The 26750-nt window shown below is 64.2% G+C and overlaps 3 protein-coding genes across 3 annotated transcripts; all 3 read left to right on the plus strand.

Annotated features, from left to right (window-relative positions):
- The first annotated feature begins 887 nt into the window (after positions 1-887).
- Positions 888-3534, plus strand: TESPA1 (thymocyte expressed, positive selection associated 1). Its single transcript, XM_066207290.1, has 6 exons — positions 888-941; positions 1055-1253; positions 1658-1815; positions 2045-2176; positions 2720-2837; positions 3149-3534. Exons 1-6 carry the CDS (start codon positions 888-890, stop codon positions 3238-3240), a joined length of 753 nt encoding a protein of 250 aa, XP_066063387.1. The 3' UTR covers positions 3241-3534.
- Positions 3535-7297: 3763 nt separating this feature from the next.
- Positions 7298-9551, plus strand: LOC136303711 (germ cell nuclear acidic protein-like). Its single transcript, XM_066207291.1, has 4 exons — positions 7298-7358; positions 7525-8694; positions 8997-9090; positions 9234-9551. The coding sequence occupies exons 1-4, from the start codon at positions 7298-7300 to the stop codon at positions 9235-9237; spliced, it is 1329 nt and encodes a 442-aa protein (XP_066063388.1). The 3' UTR covers positions 9238-9551.
- Positions 9552-18868: 9317 nt separating this feature from the next.
- Positions 18869-19870, plus strand: NEUROD4 (neuronal differentiation 4). Its single transcript, XM_066207369.1, has one exon. It carries the CDS (start codon positions 18869-18871, stop codon positions 19868-19870), a length of 1002 nt encoding a protein of 333 aa, XP_066063466.1.
- The last annotated feature ends 6880 nt before the right edge of the window (positions 19871-26750 follow it).

Raw genomic sequence — 26750 nt, forward strand, 5'->3', positions numbered from 1 at the left:
CGTGTGGCAGCTTCGGGGACAACCTGACCCTGGGAGCTGAAGGTACCCGCGGTGTCACTGTCACCCCCCGAGGGGACAGCGGGGTGGGGACAGGGGGGTGGGGACAGGGGGATGGGGACAGTGGGGTGGGGACAGTGGGGTGGGGACAGTGGGGATGGGGACAGGGGGTTGGGGACAGGGGGATGGGGACAGTGGGGTGGGGACAGTGGGGTGGGGACAGTGGGGTGGGGACAGGGGGATGGGGACAGGGGGATGGGGACAGGGGGATGGGGACAGCGGGGTGGGGACAGCGGGGTGGGGACAGGGGGATGGGGACAGGGGGGTGGGGACAGTGGGGTGGGGACAGTGGGGTGAGGACAGTGGGGTGGTGATAGTGGGGATGGGGACAGGGGGTTGGGGACAGCGGGGTGGGGACAGGGGGGTGGGGACACCGGGGATGGGGACAGCGGGGATGGGGACAGCGGGGATGGGGACAGGGGGATGGGGACACCGGGGATGGGGACACCGGGGATGGGGACAGCGGGGATGGGGACGGCCACCAGCAGCTCCTCCAGGAGAGGTTTGGTGGCACGGGACTGTCCCCAGGCTCTGCGGCGTCCCCTCGGGGCTGTGGCCGCCAAGAATAACGTGGCAGGAGCGGGACATGTCCCCAGCCCTGCTGTCCCCCTGTCCCCAACCCTGCTGTCCCCTGTTCCCTTTTTCCAGCTCTTCTGCCCCCGGGGAGCCTCCAGGCCTCGGGCAGGTGAGATTTGGGGTCCTGGGGGAGGGGGCTGGAGTGGGACACTGTCCCGGTATGTCCTGCTGCCAGTGTCCCCCCCAGTGTCCCCTCCGGTGTCCTCTCCCCGCTCAGGGCTCGGCGGGACCAGCGCCTGAACCTTGGGGACAGCATGACCTCCGGTGTCCCCCCCGGTGTCCCCCCCCGGTGTCCCCACGGGCTCCAGGTACGGCCAGGCTGTCCCGGGTGTCGCGGGGGGTGGCCGTGTCCCCTCTGCTGTCCCCTCCTCCGGGCGGGACTGAGGCGGGGCTGTCCCCTGCTGTCGCCAGCCTGTCGCAGGTGCTGTCCTGGTGGCACCGGGACGCCGAGGAGATCCTGCACGACCTGGGCTTCGTGGGGACGGAGCCGGGGGTGGCGTCCCGCGTCCCCCCGCGCTTCTTCTCGGCGCCGTCCCGCGCCAGCGGCATCGACCTGCGGCTGTTCGTGCGGGCACAGGCGCGGCGCCTGCGGATGGAGGATCCCTGCCTGCTGCTGGCCGGTGTGTCACACCGCTGTCCCCGCTGTCCCCCGCCGTCCCCGGCCCGCCAGCCGCACTCTCGGGACGGGGGTGGGAAACTCTCCCGTGCCTCAGTTTCCCCAGGGTGGGATCTGGGGGGGATTGACTCCGATGATGATCAGTGATCGCCCCGAGCTGTGGGTGACCCCCGGTGATCGTCCCCAGCTGTGGGGTGGGACCCGTTAGGTGATCTGGTTGGGGCTGGGAAATCGTTCCCGTGCCTCAGTTTCCCCCGGTGGGAATTGGGGGAGCCCTCCCAGCCCCCCCAGACCCCCCTGACACCCCGAACCCCCCCCAAGGAAACCCCCCCAGGATCCTCAGACTCCCCAGGACCCCCTGACCCCCCCAGGGGAATCCCCCCCCTGACCCCCCCATGTCGCCCCCAGGTCGCTTCCAGCAGCTCCAGGCCCTGGCCACCAGCGCCGACGCGTTTTTCTGCCTCTACCACTACGTGTCGCGGACCCCCCCGCAGCGCAGCTCCCCCCCGCGGCCGTGTCGCGACATGCCCGACATGGCCCCGCCCGGGCCGTGCCCGAAGCGCGCGGTGAGCTCGCTGTGCCTCCCCACGGGCGGGGGACACGGGGACAGCGCGGGGACACCCGCAGCCGTGCTGTCCCCACGCCGGGGGGGTCGGGGGGCTCGGGGGGGTCCCGGCGACAGCGGCACAGGGGGACACAAAGGACCCTCGGGGCGATGTCGCCGTGTCCCCAGGGCGGGGTGGCCTGTCCCCAGACGCCACCAGGTTGAGGGTCCTCCACCTCCTGTCACCCCAGGGCGGCTCCGGCCTCGGCTCTCGGTGTCACCCGCGTGTCACCGCCACGGCCGGGGGTCACCGGGGGGGTCCCCCGGGGGTCTCCTCGGGCCTTGCCCCCCCAGGAGCGGCGGAGTCCTTCGAGATGGAGGAGGTGAGGAGGAGGAGGAGGGGAAGAGAAAGAGGAGGAAGAGAAGGAGATGAGGAGGAAGAGGAGGAGGAGATGAAGAAGAGGAGGAGGAGGAGATGATGATGAGGAGGAGATGAGGAGGAAGAAAAGGAGGAGGAGGAAGAGGAGGATGAGGATGAAGAGAAAGAGGAGGAGGAAGAGATGAAGAGGAAGAGGAGGATGAGGAGGAGGGGGAGGAGGAGAAGATGAGGAGGGGCGGAGGAGGAGGAGGGGGAGGAAGGCCCCCCGCGGCCCGCGCGGATGAAGGAGCTGGAGCGGGAAACGTCCCCGGGGCTTCCGAGGCTTTTAAGGTTTAAATGATTCAGAGGCCGGGGCGGGGCGGGGCCGGGCCGGGGGGGCCGCGGGGTCACTTTGTCACTTTGTGTCCCCCCCCCCCCGCGGGCTCAGGCACGCACAGGCCGGGCCCGGTCACGCGTGGGGACACGAGGGACACGCGGGGGCGGTGACACGGCTTTGTCACGGCGGCGGTGACACGCTCAGCCCCGCACCAACCTCCCCCCCGCGCAGGTGCTGAGCGGGGAGGAGGAGGAGGATGGTGACAGTGATGATGATGATGAGGGGGAGGATGAGGATGAGGATGAGGGAGCCGCCCTGTCACCCCATCCCTCTGTCAGGACTCGAAGGAGTGAGTTGGGGGCTTCATCACCCTCCTGGGGACACAGGGTGTGTCCCCTCCATGTCCCTGCCATGTCCCCTCCATGTCCCCATCGTGTCCCCTCCATGTCCCGTCCCTGTCCCAGCCATGTCCCTGCCATGTCCCCTTCATGTCCCCTCTATGTCCCTTCCATATCCCTGTCTTGTCCCCTCCAATGTCCCCACTGTGTCCCCTCCATGTCCCTTCCAATGTCCCCATCATCTGCCTGCCATGTCCCCTCTCTGCTGGCTCCATGTCCCCATCGTGTCCCCTCCCCGTCCCCTCCTGTCCCCTCCCCGCAGGTTCCCTGTTCCACGGGCGCTCCGACAGCAGCGGCTTCGGGGAGGAGCCGCTCCCGGCCTCGTCACCCCATTGTCCCCACTGGGTGACCTGAGGCCACCTCAGGGGGACGTGGGGACCTTTGGCCGGGTGTCCCCGCGACGTTCTGGACACGCGTGTGACACTCGTGTGTGTGTGTGTGTGGCTGTGTGGGTGCACGTGTGTGTTTGGCACAGAGAAACTCAGGATTTTGCCCCATTTTCCCCCATTTTTGTGTCCCCCCCCCCAGCCCCGTGGCTCGGGGCCTGCGGCGGGGACACGTCCCCAACCCTTGGGGATGTCACTTGCACTTTGTCGGTTACACTAGAGGAGGGGACGCAATAAAGTCCCCGAAGGGGTGATGACGGTGGCTGTGATGTCCCGAGTTGCTGGTGGGGGTGGGATGACAGGGACAGGTCCTGTGTCATCCCAGGGAGGGGCCACCAGTGTCCCTTTGTCCCTGTCCCTGCGCCAGGGTGGCACCGAAATCCCGGGGCACCAACAGCCCCGGGGCTTCCCCATGGACAGCGGCCAGGGTTGGCGGGATGAGCCGGGATTATCCCGGGGCCCTTGGGCACCGGGCGGGATCCCAAATCCCAGGGGGGGGACGGTCCCGTCCTGCCGGGGCTGCTCCGGGATGGATCCGGCTGCTCCGGGATTCCTGGGATGCTGGGGGACCCCAAATCTGGGTGTGGGTGGGAACCCCCTGGTGCCATCCCAGTCCTATTCCCCACTCCCTCTTCCCCACTCCCCACTCCCCATTCCCCATTCCCATTTCAATCCCATTCCCCATTCCCCATTCCCCATTCCCCATTCCCATTTCAATCCCATTCCCCATTCCCATTCCCATTCCCCATTCCCATTCCCCATTTCCCATTCCCATTCCCCATTCCCATCCCAATCCCATTCCCATCCCCGTTCCCCATTCCCCATTCCCCATTCCCATCCCCGTTCCCCATTCCCCATTCCCCATTCCCATCCCCGTTCCCCATTTCCCATCCCAATCCTGGTCCCCATTCTCCACGTCACCAACCCCTGGCAGATGTCACCAGCCCCCGGTGAATGTCACCAAGCCCTGGGACACCCGGGCCCGGTCCCATCCCTCTGGGAACCAGCCTGGGGCAGGGCTGGGGCTGGGGACACTCCGGGACATTTCCAGCACATTCCATGGACACCGCGGTGCCTCCCAGGAGGGTCCAGGGGGATTTTGGGGCTTTTGAGATAAATTAACCCCGTGGAATGGGCACCCAGGAGGGTCCAGGGGGATTTGGGGGCTTTTGGGGTGAATTAACCCTGCGGGATGGGCACCCAGGAGGGTCCAGGGGGATTTTGGGGCTTTTGGGATGAATTAACCCTGCGGGATGGGCACCCAGAGGGGTCCAGGGGGATTTTGGGGCTTTTGGGATCAATAACCCTGCGGGATGGGCACCCAGAGGGGTCCAGGGGGTTTTGGGGGCATTTTGGATGAATTAACCCCGTGGGATGGGCACCCAGGAGGGTCCAGGGGGATTTTGGGGTATTCAGGATGAATTAACCCCGTGGAATGGGCACCCAGGGGGGTCCAGGGGGATTTTGGGATATTCAGGATGAATTAACCCCGTGGAATGGGCACCCAGGGGGGTCCAGGGGGATTTTGGGGTATTCAGGATGAATTAACCCCGTGGGATGGGGAATTTCTACGCGGTGGAGCAGCACAAAGAGGTTCCTCTGGCCCCGAGGCTCTCCTCCCTCCCCCAGAGGACGTTCGGGGATTAAATCCCCCATCCAGGATCCCAATTCCCTCCCGGAGGGGGGGGGGGAGCGGGGGGCTCCGGCTCTGCCTCCCGGATGTGGCCGCCCCAAATCCCCGCCCGGGGCACGGCTGAGCTCTCCCCCACCCTCCTCTTCCCCCCGGGAATGAACGGGACGCTCTGAACAATCGGGAACAGGCAGGGAAGTGGCACAAATCCTCCCTCAGGCGCCGGGAGGATGGAAAACACCCAGGATTCATCCCCCGGCTCGGCAGCCAAGAGGAAGGACGCGGCCAAAGCCGTGGGAGCTGCTTCCCACGGGGAGCAGGAGCTGCTGGGGGGGCTGGGAGGGAATGGGGGGAGCTGCAAGCAGGATCCATGTGTGACATTTGGGGTTTGGAGGGAATGGGGGAGCCACAGGCAGGGCCCCGGTGCCACATTTGGGGTTGGGGTTGGTGAGGGGTGTCCTCTGTCCCTGCTGGTACCGCATCCAGCCCTGTCCTGGTACATGTCCTACCCCAAATCCAGCCCCAAATCCATCCACATCCAGCCCCATCCACATCCAGCCCTCTCCTGACACACATCTAGCCTCAAATCCAGCCCCAAATCCAGCCCCAAATCCGTCCACATCCAGCCACATCCAGATCCAGGCCGGTCCTGACACACATCCAGGCCCAGTCCGAGCCCCAAATCCAACCCCAAATCCAGCCCCAAATCCATCCACATCCAGCCCTGTCCTGACACACACCCAGCCTCAATCCCAGCCCCAAATCCAACCCCAAACCTATCCCCATCCATTCCCAAATCCAGCCCCAAATCCGTCCACATCCAGCCCCAGTCCCAGCCCCAAATCCAACCCCAAATCCATCCCCAAATCCAGCCCCAAATCCATCCACATCCAGCCCCGGTCCCAGCCCCAAATCCAGCCCCAAATCCATCCACACCCAGCCCCAGTCCCAGCCCCAAATCCATCCCCAAATCCATCCCCAAATCCAGCCCCAAATCCAGCCCCAAATCCAGCCCCAAATCCAACCCCAAATCCATCCACATCCAGCCCTGTCCTGACACACACCCCGCCCCAATTCCAGCCCCAAATCCGTCCCTATCCCCATCCCCGTCCATCCCCTCTCCATCCCCAATTCCATCCCACTCCACACCCACCCCCAACCCCATTCCCAGCCCCATCCCACTCCTCAGCCCCATCCCCACCCCACATCCTCCCCTGCGGGATCCAGAGCCTCCCCCGGGGGAGATTCACACCCCTGAGCCCCCCACCCCGCCCTGGCAGCTGCTGTCAATCCGTCAGTCAATCAATCCATCAATCCGTCATTCCCAAGAATTCCTCCTCAGCCTTTTCCCGGCTCTCCCAGGCCGGGAGCAGCTGAGCGCGTCCCTGGATCGCTGCGGGCCCTGCAGGGCTGGAGCCGAGCCCGGGACGGGAATTGTTTCCCGAGCAGCTCCCGGGGAACGATTCGTCCTCATCGTCCGCGGCCACGGCGCTCCCTGCTGTGTCCTGGCTGTGTCCAGCCCATGGTCACTCTGTGTCCTGGCTGTGTCCAGTCCGTGGTCACTCCGTGTCCCGGCTGTGTCCAGTCTGTTGTCACTCACTGTCCTGGCCGTGTCCAGCCCATGGTCACTCTGTGTCCTGGCTGTCCAGCCTGTGGTCACTCACTTTCTTGGCCGTGTCCAGCCCGTGGTCACTCCATATCCTCACTCTGTCCGCCCCATGGTCACTCACAGTCCTAGCCATGCCCAGCCTGTGGTCACTCACTGTCCTCCTCATGTCCCTCCATGTCCCCAGACACTCCCAAATGTCCCCTCCTGTCCCATTTCCACCAGGTGCTGGACGGTGTGGTGGCCTGGGAGGGCCTGTGGGGTGACCAGGGGCTCCCTGGGGGTCTCTGGGCTGTACTGGGGGAACCCTGGGCTGTACTGGGGGGTCTCTGGGCTGTCCCTGGGGGTCCCTGGGCTGTCCTCGGGGGTCTCTGGGCTGTCCCTGGGGGTCTCCGGGGTGCACTGGGAATCTCTGGGCTGTCCTCGGGGGTCTCTGGGCTGTCCTCGGGGGTCTCTGGGCTGTCCCTGGGGGTCTCTGGGCTGTCCTAGGGGTCTCCGGGGTGCACTGGGGGTCTCCGGGGTGCACTGGGGGTCTCTGTGTGGGATCCAGGCCGCTCTGGGGGGGCTCTGAGCACTCCGGAACCGCTCCAGGCTGGGGCTGGGCTGTCCCGGGGGGGCTGCGGGGCTAATCCGGGTTAATCCTGCCCTGGCACGGGCACCTGCCCACACCTGGAAAATCCCACACGTGCCCCCGGTCCCTTCAAAAGGGCCAGAGCCGGGTCCCGGCTCATCCCGGAGCTCTCCCGGCCCCGACCCGTGCCCCAAATCCGGAACCCGCAATCCACGGCCATGGCGAAGCTCTGGACCGCGCTGCTGCTGGCCGGGCTCCTCGGCAGCCTGGCCGCCGCCCGTGAGCTGGGGACACCGGGGGGCACCGGGGGGGGTCCCGCTGGGGCAGGAGGGGGGACCCCAGGGTGTCCCCAAACTGGGTGGGGAGGTCCTGGGGCTCCCGACCCCCGTCCAGGTGGGCGATGTCACCTGTGCTCTTCCTCCCACCTCTCCTGTTCCTCCCGCAGGTCCTGTGGAGGAGCCGAGCCCGAGGGGCCTCCTGAGGCTGCTCGGGACCCTGCTGAGCTCCAGCGGGGAGCCCCTGGAGCTGCTGGACCCCAAAGAGGAACCCCTGGTGCCGCTGGACCCCCACGAGAGCCCTGAAGAGTCTGAGGAAGCTGAAGCCAGCCCCGAGGAGTCCGAGGATCCCGAAGAGAACCCTGAGGAGTCTGAGGAAGCTGAAGCCAGCCCCGAGGAGTCCGAGGATCCCCACGAGAGCCCCGAGGAAGCTGAAGAGGGCTTTGGAAACTCCAAGGAATCTGAAGCCAGCCCTGAGGACGCCGAGGATCCCGAAGAGAACCCTGAGGAGTCCGAGGAAGCTGAAGAGAACCCTGAAGAGTCTGAGGATCCCCATGAGAGCCCCGAGGAGTCCGAGGAAGCTGAAGCCAGCCCCGAGGAGTCTGAGGATCCCGAAGAGAACCCTGAGGAGTCTGAGGAAGCTGAAGCCAGCCCCGAGGAGTCCGAGGATCCCGAAGAGAACCCTGAGGAGTCTGAGGAAGCTGAAGCCAGCCCCGAGGACGCCGAGGATCCCGAAGAGAACCCTGAGGAGTCTGAGGAAGCTGAAGCCAGCCCCGAGGAGTCCGAGGATCTTGAAGAGAGCCCCGAGGAGTCCGAGGAAGCTGAAGCCAGCCCTGAGGAGTCCGAGGATCCCAACGCCAGCGCTGTGGAGTCTGAGGACCCCGTAGAGAGCCCTGAAGAGTCTGAGAATCCCCAAGAGACCTCCTCGGAGTCTGAGGATTCTGAATCAAGCCCTGAAGAGTCCGAGGAAGCTGAAGCCAGCCCCGAGGAGTCCGAGGATCCCGAAGCCAACCCTGAAGAGTCCGAGGAAGCTGAAGCCAGCCCCGAGGAGTCCGAGGATCCCGAAGAGAACCCTGAGGAGTCTGAGGAAGCTGAAGCCAGCCCCGAGGAGTCCGAGGACCCCCACGAGAGCCCCGAGGAAGCTGAAGAGGGCTTTGGAAACTCCAAGGAATCTGAAGCCAGCCCCGAGGACGCCGAGGATCCCGAAGAGAACCCTGAGGAGTCCGAGGAAGCTGAAGCCAGCCCCGAGGAACCCGAGGAGCCCGAGGAGAGCGCTGAGGAGTCCGAGGAGCTCGGCGTGGATCCGACCGACCTCGCGGAACTGAAAACCACGCTGGAAGGTTTGGAAGCTTCCCCCAAACCCCCCGGGCCCTCCAGGGGAGGGCAAATCTCTGGGTTCTCTGTGCCAAGGTGGTCTCGGGTGTTCCAGGGGGTCGGGGACAATCCCACGTCCCCGTCCCAGCTCCGAGGGGCAGGGAAGGGGAGGGTCAGACCACCCCCCCCCCCCCGAGGGGACAGTGACATCCCCGGGGTGTCAGGACACGCCAGGTGTCAGTGCCACCACCTTGGGTGGGTAGGGGACCCCGGGGAGGGGCTGAGGAGCCCCTCGGGGCGCTGGAGACCCCCGGTTTTGCTCCCGCAGAGGCCGAGGCAGCCGAGAGGAACGAGGGAGTGCTGGCTCTGCTCACCGACGTGCTGAACCGGCTGCTGAACGGTCTGAGCAACAACCTCATCGGGTGCGCGCGGGGGGTCGGGCTGCGGCTCCGAGGTCAGCGCCCCAAAAAGGGTCCCGGCCCGGGAGGGGGCACTGGGGGGGCGGCTGGGGGGGTCCCGAGGTGGGCTGGGGGAGCTCAGCTCTGATGTGTTTTCTCTCTCGCAGGTGAGGAGTGAGCACCGCCCGCGCTCCCCGCAGGGCCGGGGGATGGATCCCGCTGTCCCCGCTGAGCTCCCGCCTCGTCCCGCGGCTCTTCCCGCTCCTGGAACCCCGCAAATCCCAAACGCCGCCCCGCAAATCCCGAAGAAATCCGACCCCAAACTCTGCACCCCCCGCAAATCCCGAAGAAATCCGACCCCAAACTCTGCACCCCCCGGAAATCCCAAAGAAATCCGACCCCAAACTCTGCCCCCCCCCGGAAATCCCAAAGAAATCCGACCCCAAACTCTGCCCCCCCGCAAATCCCGAATAAAGCCGACCCCAAACGCTGCCCGTCGTGTCCCTCCGGCTCTTCTGGGGGTTGTGGGGGGGGGAAAATGGGGCCGGGGGGCTGTCCTGGGGTCCGGCACAATGAACCGAAGACCCCCGAGCCCGTTTTGGGGTCCCCTCCAGCCTTGTCTTCAATCCTCATCCACTCCGGAGACCCCCCCCCCGGGGTGTAGGGACCCCTCCAGCTGTGCCCAGCTGTGGCCGGGGGTCCTGCCAACCCCAGAGCCCCCCGAGGCCACCCCACAGCTCTGCCCTGACCCCAAACTCAGGAACTGGGCCCTGTCCCTCTTTAGTGGGGTGTCACAGTCCTGGAGGCTCTTCCAGGGTGGGCAGGGACAGCTCGGGGTTCCCACGGGGGTCCCCAGCTCAGTGACACCCCGGGGTGGGGACACGGGGACCTCTGGGTGGCCGGGGGACAGCTCTGTCCCCTCTGCCACACCCACCACCTCCTCCTGTCCTTGTCCCTTGTCCCCTCCCCACGGGGGTGACCCCCAGCATTGATTGGGGGGGGGGGTCCAGCCCCACTTTGGGGATCTCCCCCCGATGCTGCGGCCGCTCCCACCCTCCCCCCCCCCCCCGCCCGGGGTTCCTGTGGGGGCCGAGGTGTCGCATCGGCCGCTCTGTCACCCCCCCGGGGTTCCCATGGTGACGGCGATGATGCGGCGGCTCCGTGGGAAGGTCTCGGCGGGGAAGGAGAAGCTCCGCGGATTTTCGGGACCCTCCCGAGGGATCCCGGAGTCAGCCGGGATCAACCCAGTCCCGGTTGGGTGAAATTTTTTTGGGGGGGGGAGAGGGTTGGTTCCCCCACAAAACCCCACAGGGGCCACGCGGGGCGGGGCTGGTGTCCGCTGGTTCCCAGTTTGGGAGACCAGTAAAGGACGTGTCGTGACTCTGTCGTCACTCTCCGCTCACCCCAAACTCGCTCAGCTCTCCAAGGGTTGGGGGGAATACCCCAAAGTTATGATTTTCCCCCCAATAAAAAAGTGGAACACCTGAAATTTATGATTTTTTTCCCTCAATAAAAGGGGAGACATCCCAAAGTTACGATTTTCCCCCTCAATAAAAAGGGGAACACCCCAAATTTATGATTTTTTTTCCTCAATAAAAAGGGGAACACCCCAAATTTATGATTTTTTACCCTCAATAAAAAGGGGAACACCCCAAATTTATGATTTTCCCCCTCAATAAAAAGGGGAACACCCCAAATTTATGATTTTCCCCCTCAATAAAAAGGGGAACACCCCAAATTTATGATTTTCCCCCTCAATAAAAAGGGGCACACCCCAAATTTATGATTTTTCCCCTCAATAAATCCCCTCCAGGAGCAAACCCAGCCCTTCCCAGCGCAGCAGGGAGATGCCTCATCGCGGTGCGAAGAGCTGCCTCATCCCCATCCTCCTCCTCCTCTCTGGCTGACATCTCCCCGCACCTCCTCCCACAGCTGCCGGGCAGCTTTTATATATATATATATTTTTTTCCCCAAATCCGGCGTTTTTTGGGCCGTTTTTCCCCAGGGAAAGGCGGGGCGGTGCCAGCTCCGGGAGTTCTGGGGGAGGCAAAAATGAATTCGGCGCGAGCTCCCAGCGCAGGTGAGAGAATTCACAGCTTCCCAAAAAAATTTTTTTTAAAAAAATCAGCTTTTCCGGCTGTTTTTTGGTTTTTTTTTTTTTCCCTTTTTTTTTCCCCTCCGGTGAGCAGAGCCGGGCCCGGCGCTGCCGCAGAGTGGGATGTCCCCAGGGGAGGTGACACAAGTCGTTCCCGCTGTCGTTGTCCCCCGAGGGGGATGGAGGGATGGATTTGGAGCTGCGGCCATGGAGAAAATGTCACCCGCGGCCACCCGGGGAGAGGGGCCCGTCCCCAAATCCGGGGGGTTGGCCTCAAAATAAAGGACGGAGCAGGAAAATGGAGCGGGGGAGTTTTGGGATGGGCAGGTCCCGGGTGGTGACGTCATCGGCTCCCAGGGGGTGATGTGGGGGTGACGTCATCGGCTCCCAGGTGATGACGTCCATCCAGGTGACCTCCTCCAGGATGTCCCCACCCGGGATGGCCCCAAAAGGCCGCGACGTCCCCAGTAAGGGGGGTGGGGGGCACTGGGGACACTGGGATGAGGATGAGGATGAAGATGAGGATGAGGATGGGATGGATGGGGTTGGGATGGGAGTGTCTCTGAGGGTCCCTCAGAAGGAGCAGGGACAGGGACCCCCCCCGGGGGTGTCCCCTCCAACCCCGGACCCCTCGGGACCCCCCGGGGACAGTCGGGATGTGGATCCCGGAGCCTCAGCCCGATCCAAGGACCCCCGAGCAGCCTAATTAACTTCGGTTCATTGAGTAATTAACGGATTTGCCTGGGAAATCCACGTTCCCTGCACGGAGCTGCTCGGGATGCTCTGCCCTGACCCCCAAACCGCCCCCCAAACCCCCCCAGACCCCGATGTCCTCTTCTCTGACCCCAAAACCGCCCCCAAACTCCCCCCGGACACCAATGTCTCTTCTCTCACCCCAAAACCGCCCCCAAACTCCCCCAGGACCTCGATGTCTCTGCCCTGACCCCAAAACCGCCCCCAAAACCCCCCCGGACCCCAATGCCCTCTTCTCTGACCCCAAAACCGCCCCCAAACCCCCCCCCGGACTCCGATGCCGGCGAAGGGGCCGGGGCCGCTCCTCCCGGGATGATTTTTCCCTGGCGCTGGCGCGGGTCCGCGTTCCCTGCGGGAATCCCGGCTCGGCTCCACGCCTGGGTCGGGGCCAGGCCGGCCCAGGTGTCGCCGCGGGCCCCGGGGGGGGGACATCCGGAGCCGTTCCGGGGGGGGTCTCGGCGGCCCCGGCCGCGGAGCCGCGGGACAGGGGCGGCAGCTGGGCGAGGACGGTGCCAAACGGGCAAAGCCGTGCCCGCAGCTCAACATCTGGGGCCCGCGGAGCCAGCAGCGCCCCGGCCTGTGCCAAGGCGGCTTCCTCCTCCTCCTCCTCCTCCTCCTCCTCCTCCTCCTCCTCCTCCTCCAGACCCGGCCCCAAAAAAGGGGGGACCCTCCTGCCGGGGTTCCCGTTGTGACCCCACAGTGGGGGGACCCCGGGGTGACACCCAGGGGTGCGGGGTGTGCCTGTCCCAGCGTGCTGTGACCCCCGGGGTTGTGCTGTGTCCCCTGTCCTGGCAACCCAAAGCCCCCCCAGGGCTGTGCAGAACCCCAAATCCCGGGATGCGGCCTGGATGGGGACCCTGGGGACACCCCGATGGGGACCCTGGGGACACCCCGAGGGGACCCTGGGGACACCCCGGGGGGGCCCCGGCCGCTGAGGGCTCCCGCCAGCAGAGGTCAGCTCCGGCCCGGGGATGCGGGAGCTGCTCGCGTGCGGCTCCATGTGAGATTCCAGGTGCAATTCCCTGTAGTTCCCTGTGGGATTCCATGCGCGAGTCCGTGCGCAATTCCATGTGCGATTCCCGGTCTGATTGCCTGTAATTCCCCGCAGGATCCCATGTGCAGTTCCCTGACTGATTCCATGTGATTCCCCGGGATTCCCTGTGCGATTCCATGTGCAGTTTCCAGTCTGATTCCCTGGGATTCCGTGTGGGATTCCATGTGCGATTCCCGGTCTGATTCCCTGTAATTCCCCGCAGGATCCCATGTGCAGTTCCCTGACTGATTCCATGTGATTCCCTGGGATTCCCTGTGCGATTCCATGTGCAGTTCCATGAGAGATTCCATGTGCAGTTCCATGAGAGATTCCATGTGCAGTTCCCTGACTGATTCCACGTGATTCCCTGGGATTCCCTGTGCGATTCCATGCGCAGTTCCATGTGAGATTCCATGGGTGATTCTCAATCTGATTCCACGTGATTCCCTGTGATCTCCCTGTGGGATTCCATGAGCGATTCCATGTGATTCCAGGTCTGATTCCACGTGCAATTCCCGGTCTGATTCCCTGTGCGCCACCACCTCCTTTCGGGGGGGGGTGACACGAGGGACCCCAGCCCACCGAGCAGCTCCCCACGAGCCGCATTCCCAGAAGAAAAAATTCCCTCTGGGGGGCTCCTGGGGATGTTTTTTGGGCAGGAAAAACCCCTCTGAGGGTTTTCTGCTCCAAAAAGTTCTTTTTTTTTCCCCCCCTCCTCCTCCTCTCTGGGAGGGATGCGCCCCTCGCTCCTTCCCAGCTCTGGAACCCGGGAAACCCGAGCGGGAAAATGGGGAAGGGGAAACTGAGGCAGGAGCCGCGCCAGAGGCTGAGCCCCGCACAGCTCAGGGGTCCCCCCACTCTGTCACCCACACCCGGGGGGTTTGGGGGGACAGGAGCCCCCCCGGAGTGTCCCCAACCCCTGGCGGGTCCTTTCTCCTCGGGAACTTCCAGGACCCCGCGGTTGGATGGCCCGGGGGGGGTTTGGAGACCCCAAAACTGAGCCCAGGGATCCCAAAACTGAGCCCGGTGATCCCAAAACTGAGCCCAGGGATCCCAAAACTGAGCCCGGGGACCCCAAAACTGAGCCAGGAGACCCTAAAGCTGAGCCTGGGGACCCCAAAACTGAGCCCGGGGACCCCAAAACTGAGCCAGGAGACCCTAAAGCTGAGCCTGGGGACCCCAAAACTGAGCCCGGGGACCCCGAAACTGAGCATGGGGACCCCGAAACTGAGCATGGGGACCCCGAAACTGAGCCAGGAGACCCCAAAACTGAGCCCAGGGATCCCAAAACTGAGCCCGGGGACCCCAAAACTGAGCCCAGGGATCCCAAAACTGAGCCTGGGGACCCCAAAACTGAGCCAGGACACCCCAAAATTGAGCCCGGAGACCCCAAAACTGAGCACGGGGACCCCAAAACTGAACCCGGCGACCCCCGGAGCCATCACCGCTTTGTCCCCGCCCCCCGCGGCACCTCCCGCCCGTGCCACCATCGCTCAAAGTGACACACACGGGTCAGCGAGCGCTGGCCGGGCCTCCCCCCCCGCCCCCGCGACCCCAACCCCTCATTTCTCCCTAATTGCATTCCCCAGTGTTATGCAAATGAGGCGGCCCGGGCGCAGCTGCCGGGATTAAATGAGACCCCCGTTAATACGCGGTAATTGCGCTTCCGCACGGGCCCAGGAATTCCAGCCGGGGCCTTCTCCCAATATTTACCCTGGAAATTGTCCGCCCTGGAGGAGGGACACGGGGACAGCGCCGGGACGAGCTTCAACCGGCCCCAAAGTGGGCCCAGAGCCGCGGCTTTGGGGCGGCCGTGGCTTCGTCCTTCAGCCCCTTCTCCAGGTGGAGCGTCCCGGGGGGGGGGCATCCCAAATTTCGGCCTCGTTTGGGCCGCCCCTGGGACATTTTGGGAGGAGTCCGCGTCCCCCTAAAGGTGGAATTTTTCCTTGTCCCCCGCGACTGAGGAGGAAGAGGAGGAGGAGGATGATGATGATGGTTAAATGGGGTGAGGGGAGGATTCCTGGGGTGGATGGAGAGACCCCCGGGGGGTGCAGGAGCCTTGTGGGGGTCCCCAAGAAAAATCCCCACGGGCCTGGGAGGGGTCTGGGGTGGGCACAGCTGGAGATTTGGGGACCCCCCCAGCCCTGGGCATGGGTGACACGTGTGACAAGGGTGACACGGGTGACAAGGGTGACACGGGTGACTTTTCCCTCCTGCCCATCCTGGGGACCCCCCAGAACCCACCTGGGCAGGGCTGGGGGGGGGGCTGTGCCCGGTCCTGGTGGAGGGGAGGAGGAGGAAAAGGAAAATGAGAAGGGGAAGGAATAGGAAAAGGAAAAAAGGAGAAAAGGAGAAGGAGAAAAGGAAAAGAAAAACGAGAAGGAGAAAAGGAAAAGAGGAAATGGAGAAAAGGAAAAGAGGAAAAGGATAAAAGGAAAAGGATAAAAGGAAAAGGGAAAAGAGGAAAAGGGGAAAAGGAAAAGAGGAAAAGGAAAAGAAGAAAAAGAAAAGGGAAAAAGGAAAAAAGGAGAAGGATAAGGAGGGAGAGGAGAGGAAAGGGGAGAAGGGAAAGAAAAGGGGAGAAAGGAAGGCGACGAGGGAAGGGAACATCTTTGCCGGGCGTTCCCGGGGGGGCCGCGGCCGCCCTGACCCCAACAGTTGCGGGGTCCCGGCACAATGGGATCCGCGCTCGGCCCCGGCACACAAAGCCCCGAACCCCCCGGGGGTCCCGCGGCCCCGGGAGAGCCCGGCCCGTGTCCCCCCTTCCCCGGGGCGCCCACCGGCCCCTTTGTGCGGGTGCCGGGACCTGTTGGAGCCATCTGTCAGCGCTGGGGGGGCCCGCAACAGGCAGATTTATCGGCCGCAATCTGTTCCTGCCGCCCGGGAAGGGAGCCACGGGCCCGACTAATGAATTAATTAGTATTCGCCCGTAATCCCGGCCCGCCGCGGCCGCGAGCCTCGGAGCTCCGGGGACATGGGGAAGGGTCCCGAGGGGGTCTGGGGGGCAGCGGATGGATGAGGAGGAAGGCTGGGGTGGGGGGAGTCAGGGGGATGATTTTTGGGGTGTCATCGCTGTCCCCCACTTCCAGCCCTGCCCAAACCGCCGCTCCGAGGGGTCCCACAGTCCTCAGGCCAAGAAAAACGACCCAGGACCCCCCGAATTTTGGGGAGGGGGGGGGGTCTCTCCCTTCCCGGGGGTTGCCCAGCCCCGAGGTCCCTCCTGGCTCTGCCCAGCGCTAATTACTCCCCTTCGCTCTCTCATTACAGCCCCCGGTGACACCCTCGGTGTCACCCTGGGTGTCACCCGGGCAGTGCCCAGCGAGGGGGGCGATGGGTGAGGACACCCCCCGAGGTTTGTGGCGCTGGTGGCACTGTCACATCGTGTCCTGGGATCCCCCCGTGGAGGGGGACCAGGGTTGGGAGCTGTCCTGGGGCTGGGAAAATTTGGGGGGGGGGGGGGCGGGGGGGGGCTCCATCTGGGGGATTCATCCATGGGCGTCCATTCAGGGATTCCCAAAAGCCGGGAGTGCCACAGAACCCCCATCCAAGGATTCCTGAGATCCAGGGGTGCCCCCAAATCCCTCATCCAGGGATTCCCGAGATCCAGGGGTGTCCCCGGGTCCCTCATCCAGGGATTCACGAGATCCAGGGGTGTCCTCGGGTCCCTCATCCCGGGATTCCCGAGATCCAGGGGTGTCCCCGGGTCCCTCATCCCGGGATTCCCGAGGATCAGAGGTGTCCCCTACCCCCGCCATTCCCCATCCCCGGTTCTCCCGGGCGCTGCCGTCGGGGTCCCGGTGGGGCGGTGGGCGGAGCCGGGCCCGGTCCCTCCCCCCCGTGGGAGGAGCCACGCGGGGACCGGCGACCGGGCAGGAGCGGCGGGCAGCGCGGAGCTCTCAAAACCGGCCGGGCGCGGAGCCGCCGCTGCTCGCTCAGCTCCCGGTGCGTTCCCGGTGCCCGCTGAGCTCCCGGTGCGTCTCCCGCTGAGCTCCCGGTGCCGCTCCCGGTGCCGTTCCTGCTGAGCTCCCGGTGCTCTCCCGGTGCCGTTCCCGCTGAGCTCCCGGTGCATTCCCGGTGCATTCCCCGTGCTCTCCCGGTGCCCGCTGAGCTCCCGGTACCCCCGGGGCTGTCCCCGCCATGTCCCCGGGCGAGTGACCCAAGTGACAGCCGGGACTCGCCGCCGTGCCCAGGTAAGGACGGGCCGGGACCGCCCCGCGGGTTCTCCCGGGATAACGCGGGGGGCTCTGCCCCGGCGGAGGGACCCCGGTATGGGGAGGGGGTTTGAGCCGCCGGGAGTGCGGGGAGAGGGGCGGGAGCTGCCCCGGTACCCGGTGGGGGCCGGGCGGGGACACCGGGTGACCCCCGGGCGCTGGGGGTGGCGGTGAAGGAGGCGATTCCATCTTTGTGTCATTTCTTTCCGGTTTGTTTTGGGTTTTTTTTTTTGAGGAGTGTCTTTTGGGGTTTTATTTCTCTTCTTTTTTTTTTTTATTTTATTTTTTTTAATCAATATTCTGCAGAAAAGGAAGGAAGCAAAATCCCCTTTTCAAAAATTCCAGCGGGATTTCCAACGGGGGAACTTGGCCCTGGAAATGCCGGGCAGGGCAGGGGCGCGGGGCTCCCCTCGAGAAGGGAACCCCAGACCTGGGGGGTTCCTGCCGGGATGGATCCTGGTCCTCGGGAGCAGCGAGGAGAGGGAGGAACCCCGAGGATGGGGGGAAAGGGACCCCCGGCTGCGGCCTGGGGGGGATTTTGGGGCAGATCCGGAGCGTTTTGGGGCTGACCCGCAGAATTTTGGGGCAAATCCGGAGCGTTTTGGGGCTGATCTCAACGACTCCATCCCCTCATCCCACCGGAGGGATTTGGGGCACAGCCGGAGCCATCCCCTCACCCCAAAATCCACCTTTCCTCGCCCTCAGGATTTCCCATCCTGCGCCAGGAGTTAATTGGGGCTGCGCGCTCCCTTGGGGACAGGACAGCAATTAACACCCTAATCCCGGCCCGGAGCCCCATCACGCATATTAAAAGCGGGATTTTCCGCCCTGGGATGGTCGGGGGCGGGGGGAAAGGGAAGCCGCACTTCCAGCAAAGCTGCTTAGGGGCTAAAGCTTTATGGAATCAGTCAGGGATGGGATCTGGGGGGGCTGATGAACGGGGACCCGGCGCCGCCAGCGAGGGCGAAGGAGGATTCGGGGAAGGAAAATCTCAAACTGGGAATTCCCAGTTTTGTCACCCCCCCCCCCCCCCCCCCCCATCCGCGATGTGACAGGAGGGATTCAGGAGTGGGAAAAACCCTGGAATGGGATGGCTGGAAGCGCTGGAGCTCAGGGGAGAGGCTCCCAAATGAAATCCACTGGAAATTGAGAGGGAAATAGGTGGGAAAAAAGGGAATTTGTAGGTGCTGGGAGCGGGCAGAAAGCTGCTGGCGCATCTGGAGGGAGATTTTCCCGGCGAGCTCAGGATTCCCTGTGGCTGCAGGATGCGAAAGAAAGACTCTGAATACTTCAGAAGGCAAAGAGCATCGACAAAAAGGCTGCGTTTTCTAACTCTCACCACCTTTTACGAGGTAGTTTGATACCTAAGTATAAAAAAAGTAGGGAGTGGGGTTTTTTTTTACCTACTTTTATAAAGGTAAGTTTCATTCTGGTACAGACTTAACATGATTGTTGACACCTCTCTAATCCCATTAGTTAACTAAAGAAGCAGCAAAACACCAGCTAGAAAAGAATCATTTTGAGAAAGTTGTTTGCCAGGGTTGTTTCGAGAAGAAACTTTTTAAAGCGATTTTTTTTTTTTTCCCTTGGGGGGAAATATAAAAAAAAGGAGTTAGGAGCTCCTTTGAGGCTAAAAATCTTTCAGACCCACGTTTCCCCCTTTCTGGAATCCTTTCCCACGTCCCCGTCCCTCCCTTGCAGAGCTCGGGGATGCCCCAGACCTGCTCCAAACCCTCGGACATGGCCGGGCTGGTCAGCGGCCCGGGCTGGATGGACGAGACGCCCGGAACCAAGGCCGAGCTGAAGGAAAACGACACCAGGAGTGTCCCCTTCGGGCTGGCCCTGCCCCAGCAGCACGACAGCGTGGAGGACGAGGAGGAGGAGGAAGAGGAGGAGGAAGAGGAAGGCGAGAAGCCCAAGAGGAGGGGCCCGAAGAAGAAGAAGATGACCAAGGCGCGGCTGGAGCGGTTCCGGGCTCGCAGGGTCAAGGCCAACGCCCGGGAGCGCACCAGGATGCACGGCCTCAACGACGCCCTGGACAACCTGCGCCGGGTCATGCCCTGCTACTCCAAAACCCAGAAACTCTCCAAGATCGAGACGCTGCGCCTGGCCAGGAACTACATCTGGGCCCTGTCCGAGGTGCTGGAGACGGGCCAGACGCCCGAGGGGAAGAATTTCGTGGAGATGCTCTGCAAGGGGCTGTCCCAACCCACCAGCAACCTGGTGGCCGGCTGTCTCCAGTTGGGCCCGCAGCCTCTTTTCCTGGAGAAGCACGAGGAGAAGCCCCCGAGCTGTGAACCGGCCCTGGCCGGCCACTCCTTCGGCTACCAGGGGCTGCCCAGCCCACCCTACGGCTCCATGGAGTCCCACCTGCTGCACCTGAAGCCTCCTCCGGCCTTCAAGGGCTTGGTGGAGGCTCCTTTCGGGGGCCACCCCTCGGACTGCTCCACGCCGCCCTACGAGGGGCCGCTGACGCCTCCCCTGAGCATCAGCGGGAACTTCTCCCTGAAGCAGGACGGCTCTCCGGAGTTGGAGAAACCCTTCCCCTTCGTGGCTCACCACTACCCCTCGGTGGGGCTGGCCGGAGCCCACGGGCACGGCTCGGCCTTCGCGGGCTCCGTGGGGCGCTACGAGCTCCCGCTGGACGTGGCCTACGAGCCCTTCCCGCCCCACGCGGCCGCGCCGCAGCTCGGGGCCATCTTCAACGAGTAAACGTGGCTTTGGGGTGGGGGGAATTGGGGTCTGGAGCCGTTCCCGGGATGGACGCGGCTGGAGGGAGGTGAGGGAGGGACCCTGAGGGACGTGGAGGTGGCTGGTGGCACCAGGCTGCTGCCCCATGTGGAGCTTTCGGAGCTGGGTGGTCCCCAGAGATGTTTCTACCTCCAGGGTGTCCATCCTGACCCCAGGTCCAGCCCTTGGGTCATCCATGGTCCAGGGTGGCTCCTCTCCCTGTCCCCTCCTGGTCCCTGCCAGCCCCTCGGGCCCCCTGGGGTCACCGCTGTCCCTTCCCCACGCCCCGAGGGGTTTCTCAGCTTGGGAGATTTGAGCACCCAAGGGAGCTCCCCACCCCGGGGGGAATTCCCTTCTCCCATCAGGGATGGAGGGACAGTGTCCAGGGATGGAGGGGCAGTGTCCAGGGTGTCCAGGGATGGAGGGACAGTGTCCAGGGACGGAGGGACAGTGTCCAGGGACGGAGGGACAGTGTCCAGGGATGGAGGGACAGTGTCCAGGGTGTCCAGGGATGGAGGGACAGTGTCCAGGGTGTCCAGGGACGGAGGGACAGTGTCCAGGGATGGAGGGACAGTGTCCAGGGGTGGAGGGACAGTGTCCAGGGTGTCCAGGGACGGAGGGACAGTGTCCAGGGATGGAGGGACAGTGTCCAGGGGTGGAGGGACAGTGTCCAGGGTGTCCAGGGACGGAGGGACAGTGTCCAGGGTGGATGGACAATGTCCAGGGTGGAGAGACAACATCCAGGATGGACAGACAGATCCAGGGACAGTGGTCCATCATCCAAGGACACTGTTCCACTGCCCTGGGGTGGTGGCCCACTGCCCTGGGGTGGTGGCCCACTGCCCTGGGGTGGTGGCCCACCATCCATGGACACCTTGTCCCCGGGGTCACCACTGTCCATCCAGCCCCTTTGGCCGCCCCTCCCAAACCTCAGCCCCCCGACACCAGAGCCGGACACCTCGGATGGATCCCGCTGATCCTTCCCTGAATCCCACCCGGAACAGGATCCCCCGCTCCCCTCTCCCTTCTGGGGCCTCGTCTTCATTACCTTCATTTATTTATTAATTACTGGGTGTCAGGGGAGGGGGTTCCTAATTATTTATTTCCTCCCGTTTCCCCACGGAAACCTGGGATATTCCAAAGGTTTTTTCCAGGCTCGTGGTGGGAATTCCCTTCCTGGAGCCGTTGTGGTTTTGTTTTTTTTTTTTTTTTTTGCCGTGCTGGTGCTCCGGGGTTATTTATTAGCCGTTATTTATTTAATTTATTTCCCTCCCCCTGCCCTCATCGCCTCTTTTTTTTTTTGATTTTATTTTTTCCTGGTGATTAAAAAAAAAATTGGTTTTTTTTGAAAACCAGTGTTTCCATATTTAATGCCAAACTCCGTATTTAATGGACTCATTTGGGAGGGGGATCCTGCCAGCAGCGTTTTGAGACGAGCAATAACTTTTAAATGCTATGCAACGATTTCTTGTTTGTTTGTTCGTTCGTTCTGTTTTGTTTCTCAAGACTATTTTTGATGTCCCGCCGCCCTCTTGAGCCCTGGTTGGCCAAATCTCCTGGTTTTGTATAAAATTTGGGAATTTGGAGATGGTTGGAGGTCCCTGCCCAGCCCCAGGCCCTGGGGCTCCTTCCCTTTTGTACTGAAAATGTTTTATCCTTTTGTAAAAAGAGCAGATTTGGGGTTTTTAGCTCGAATAAAGTCGTGGTCTTGTTTGAAGCAGCTTCTCCCCGGGGCAGTTGTGTCATTTTTTTTTGGATGGGGGGGGGCTGGGGTGAGGGTTGGGGGGCTGCTGGAGGATCTGAGCCCCCCGTGCTGGGCTCCAGGTGGGATCCCTGACCTTGGGGTGGGGCTCTGTGGGGCGCTGGGGGGATTTGGAGTGCTGGGAATGGGGCAGAGCAGAGCCCTGGGGTCGCAGGACACATTTGGGGTTCCAGGAATGGAGCAGAGCCCTGGGGGGATTTGGGGAACGGGGAATGGGGCAGAGCAGAGCCCTGGGGTCGCAGGACACATTTGGGGTTCCAGGAATGGAGCAGAGCCCTGGGGGGATTTGGGGAACGGGGAATGGGGCAGAGCAGAGCCCTGGGGTCGCAGGACACATTTGGGGTTCCAGGAATGGAGCAGAGCCCTGGGGGGATTTGGGGAACGGGGAATGGGGCAGAGCAGAGCCCTGGGGTCGCAGGACACTTTTGGGGTCCCAGGAACGGGGTCAGAAGGGGCACGGGGGGGATTTGGGGTTCCTGGAATGGGGCCACAGGACAGATTCGGGGTCCCAGGGTCCGGGGGTGCAGCACAGCACCGGGGGCTTTGGGGTAGCCGGGATGTGTCCCAAGTGCCCCAGGTAGGGACACGGGGACACACCCACGGAGGGGACACCCGTGTCCCCTTCCCCGTGTCCCCTTCCCCGTGTCCCCTTCCCCGCGTTCCCTTCCCCGTGTCCCTCTCCCCGTGTCCCTCTCCCCGTGTCCCCTCCCCGTGTCCCCCTTCCCCGTGTCCCCTCCCCGTGTCCCCCCTCCCCGTGTCCCCTTCCCCGCGTTCCCTTCCCCGTGTCCCCTTCCCCGTGTCCCCTTCCCCGCGTCCCCTTCCCCGTGTCCCCTTCCCCGCGTCCCCTTCCCCGTGTCCCCTCCCCGTGTCCCCCTTCCCCGTGTCCCCCCTTCCCGTGTCCCCTTCCCCGTGTCCCCTTCCCCGTGTCCCCCCTTCCCGTGTCCCCTTCCCCGTGTCCCCTTCCCCGTGCCCCCTTCCCCGTGTCCCCTTCCCCGCGTTCCCTTCCCCGTGTCCCCCTTCCCCGTGTCCCCTCCCCGTGTCCCCTCCCCGTGTCCCCCGGCGTGGGGACCCCTCTCCACGTGTCCCCCCAGCCCTGTCCCGCGTGTCCCCCGGCGTGGGGACCCCTCCGCACGCGCCGCTGTCGCTGTCCCCCGGCCCCACGCCGGCTGTGCCCGAGCCCCGCGGGGAGCGGCCCCGCAAGCTGAGCCCGGCTCGGGCTGAGGGCGGGGGGATCTCCGGGGGCCCCCGCAGCTGCAGCCGGGCCTGGGGGGGTCCTGGGGGGCTCCTGGGGGTCCTGCGGGGCCGCTCCGAGGGAGAACCGGGCCGGGAATGGGGGGAAGGGGGCTGGAGGGGAGAGGAGGGGGGTTTGTGTGTCCCCCCAAAAAAGAGGGGAGGGTTTAGGGACAGGGCGGGGATGGGGATGGATCTACCTGGACTGGATTTACCTAAAATGAATTTACCTAAAATGGATTTACCTAGGCTGGATTTATCCGGCCTGGATTTACCTAGGATTGATTCACCTGGGCTGGGTTTACCTGGGCTGCACTCACCTGGGCTGGGTCTCACTCTGCCCCTCTCCGGGGGCTGCCGCAGCCTGGAGAGGCGAGGTGACCTCAAATTTGTCACCCACCCACCCACATGTGCACAGAGGGACACCCACCCCGGGACTGTGACACCCTGGGCTGTGACACCCACCCCGGGACTGTGACACCCTGGACTGTGACACCCACCCCGGGACTGTGACACCCCTGGGCTGTGACACCCTGGGCTGTGACACCCCGGACTGTGACACCTTGGGCTGTGACACCCATCCCGGGAACTGTGACACCCCGGGACTGTGACACCCTGGACTGTGACACCCCGGGCTGTGACACCCCGGGACTGTGACACCCTGGGCTGTGACACCCACCCCGGGACTGTGACACCCCTGGGCTGTGACACCCTGGACTGTGACACCCCGGGCTGTGACACCCACCCCGGGACTGTGACACCCCTGGGCTGTGACACCCTGGACTGTGACACCCCGGGCTGTGACACCCACCCCGGACTGTGACACCCCGGACTGTGACACCCTGGACTGTGACACCCTGGACTGTGACACCCCGGGCTGTGACACCCCGGGCTGTGACACCCACCCCTGGGCTGTGACACCCCGGGCTGTGACACCCACCCCTGGGCTGTGACACCCTGGACTGTGACACCCTGGACTGTGACACCCCGGGCTGTGACACCCCGGGACGTGACACCCCGGGACTGTGAAACCCTGGGCTGTGACAACCCTGGGCTGTGACACCCCGGACTGTGACACCCCGGACTGTGACACCCCGGACTGTGACACCCCTGGGCTGTGACACCCCGGACTGTGACACCCCTGGGCTGTGACACCCACCCCGGGACTGTGACACCCATCCCGGGACTGTGACACCCTGGGCTGTGACACCCCTGGGCTCTGACACCCTGGGCTGTGACACCCATCCCGGGACTGTGACACCCATCCCGGGACTGTGACACCCTGGGCTGTGACACCCCGGACTGTGACACCCCGGACTGTGACACCCCTGGGCTGTGACACCCACCCCGGGACTGTGACACCCATCCCGGGACTGTGACACCCCGGACTGTGACACCCTGGGCTCTGACACCCTGGACTGTGACACCCATCCCGGGACTGTGACACCCCGGACTGTGACACCCTGGGCTCTGACACCCTGGGCTGTGACACCCATCCCGGGACTGTGACACCCATCCCGGGACTGTGACACCCTGGGCTGTGACACCCCGGACTGTGACACCCCGGACTGTGACACCCATCCCGGGACTGTGACACCCTGGGCTGTGACACCCCGGACTGTGACACCCCGGACTGTGACACCCATCCCGGGACTGTGACACCCCGGACTGTGACACCCCGGACTGTGACACCCATCCCGGGACTGTGACACCCCGGACTGTGACACCCCGGACTGTGACACCCATCCCGGGACTGTGACACCCCGGACTGTGACACCCCTGGGCTGTGACACCCACCCCGGGACTGTGACACCCATCCCGGGACTGTGACACCCTGGGCTGTGACACCCCTGGGCTCTGACACCCTGGGCTGTGACACCCATCCCGGGACTGTGACACCCCGGACTGTGACACCCCGGACTGTGACACCCCTGGGCGCCCCCCCACGCCCTCAACCCCCCCCCCCGCGGGCAGTGCGACCCCTCCCCAGCCGTGCCCGGGACCCCTGGCCCGCTGCCCGCGGGGTCCGAGGGTCCAGCTGTGTCCCCCCGGTCCCCCCCGGGCTGGCCGGTGGCCAAAGCCCCGCTCGGTGCCAGCTCGCCCCGCGGCTCCCTCCAGCCGTGCCAGGCGGGCAGGAGCCGCGCCAGCGCCACAGCTGGGCCCCGGCTGGCGCGGGGAGGGGGCGCCGGGCACCCGGGGGTGTCCCCAGTGTCCCCAAAGGACACCGGGATCGGGGAGGGCGCGGCGCTGACGAGGAGCCGAGAACGGGAGCGCTCAGTGCAGCCAGCACGGGGGATGTGGGGAGGGGGTCTCCCCTGGGGGTCCCCGGACACCCCACAGCCCCTCCGCCCCTCCCGGGGGTCCCAAAGGTGGGGGGGGACACGGGGCGGGAGGGGCGGGGGGGCCTGGGAGGGGCTCCCGGGGGAGTTTTTCCTTCGATCCGGAGCAATCCCAGGGAAATTTCCCACCCGGGGATTTCCCGGGGGGGACTTTGGGGTGTCCAGCCCTGGCCAAAGCCAATGGAGGGGATCCCTGTCCCAAAATGGGGATCTCTGTCCCACCAAGGGGATCCCTGCCCCACAGAGGTGATCCCTGACCCAAATAGGGGATGCCTGTCCCATGGGGGGGATCCCTGTCCTATGGGGGGATCCCTGTCCCAAAGAGGGGATCCCTGTCCCATGGGGGGATCCCTGTCCTATGGGGGGATCCCTGTCCCATGTAGGGGATCCCTGTCCCACCAAGGGGATCCCTGTCCCAAAAAGGGATCCCTGTTCCAAAGAGGGGATCCCTGTCCCATGTAGGGGATCCCTGTCCCAAAAAGGGATCCTTGTCCCACCAAGGGGATCCCTGTCCCATGGGGGGATCCCTATCCCACAGAGGGGATCCCTGTCCCACAGAGGTGATCCCTGTCCCATGGGGGGATCCCTGCCCCACAGAGGTGATCCCTGTCCCATGGGGGGTTCCCTGTCCCACAGAGGGGATCCCTGACCCAAAGAGAGGATCCCTGTCCCACCAAGGGGATCCCTGTCCCATGGGGGGAATCCCTGTCCCAGGGGGGGATCCCCATCCCAAAAAGGGTCTCCCTGCCCCACCTCCCCATCCCCGGGGGTCTCATCCCGGGCTCGCCCTGGTTCCGGGGCGGGGTGGGGCCCCCGGGGCTGGATAGTTGCTAAGCCCCCCTAAAGCCCGGCTCTGGGAGCTGTAATTCTGATATTTGTGTGTAATCTGATAACAGCGCCGGCCCCGAGCTCCTGATGTGGCCGGCTCGGGAAACCGCGAGGATTTTCCCGCTAAGCCGGGGGGGATCGGCCCGGGGGGTCTCGATTTAATCGTCTTTTCCCTCCCGGGGACGGCGGATTTTGGCCAGGAACTTTTCCTGCTGGTCGGAGCGGGGACAGGAGCCACCACGGTCCCGGGAGGATGGAGGTGACACCGCTGGTGACCCCAGGGATGTGCCAAGAGGGGAACTGGGGGTTAAACGGGGTCGTGCAAGGCCGTGACCCCCAGGTGTAAAATCACTGTCACTGTCACTGTCATGGTCACCGTCACTGTCATTGTCACTGTCACGGTGTCACTGTCACTGTCACCATCACTGTCACTGTGTCACCGTCACTGTCACTGTCACCTTGGTGGCCCCTCAGGAGCGGTTTGTTCTCCATCAGCTCAAAGGGTTTGGTCCTGGATGTGGCTGGGAAGGTGGGAGGGTCCTGTGTGGGGTGTCCCGTTCCTGCAGCATCGTCTGTCTGTCCATCCCTCCATCCGTCTGTCCATCCCTCCTTCTGTCTGCCCGTCCATCCATCCCTGCATCCATCTGTGTGTCTGTCCATCCATCCATCCATCCATCCATCCATCCATCCATCCATCCCTCCA

This window comes from Chamaea fasciata, unplaced genomic scaffold (genome assembly GCF_029207755.1).
Source record: "Chamaea fasciata isolate MVZ Bird 193981 ecotype frontalis unplaced genomic scaffold, bChaFas1.0.hap1 SCAF_41, whole genome shotgun sequence".
NCBI lineage: Eukaryota > Metazoa > Chordata > Aves > Passeriformes > Sylviidae > Chamaea > Chamaea fasciata.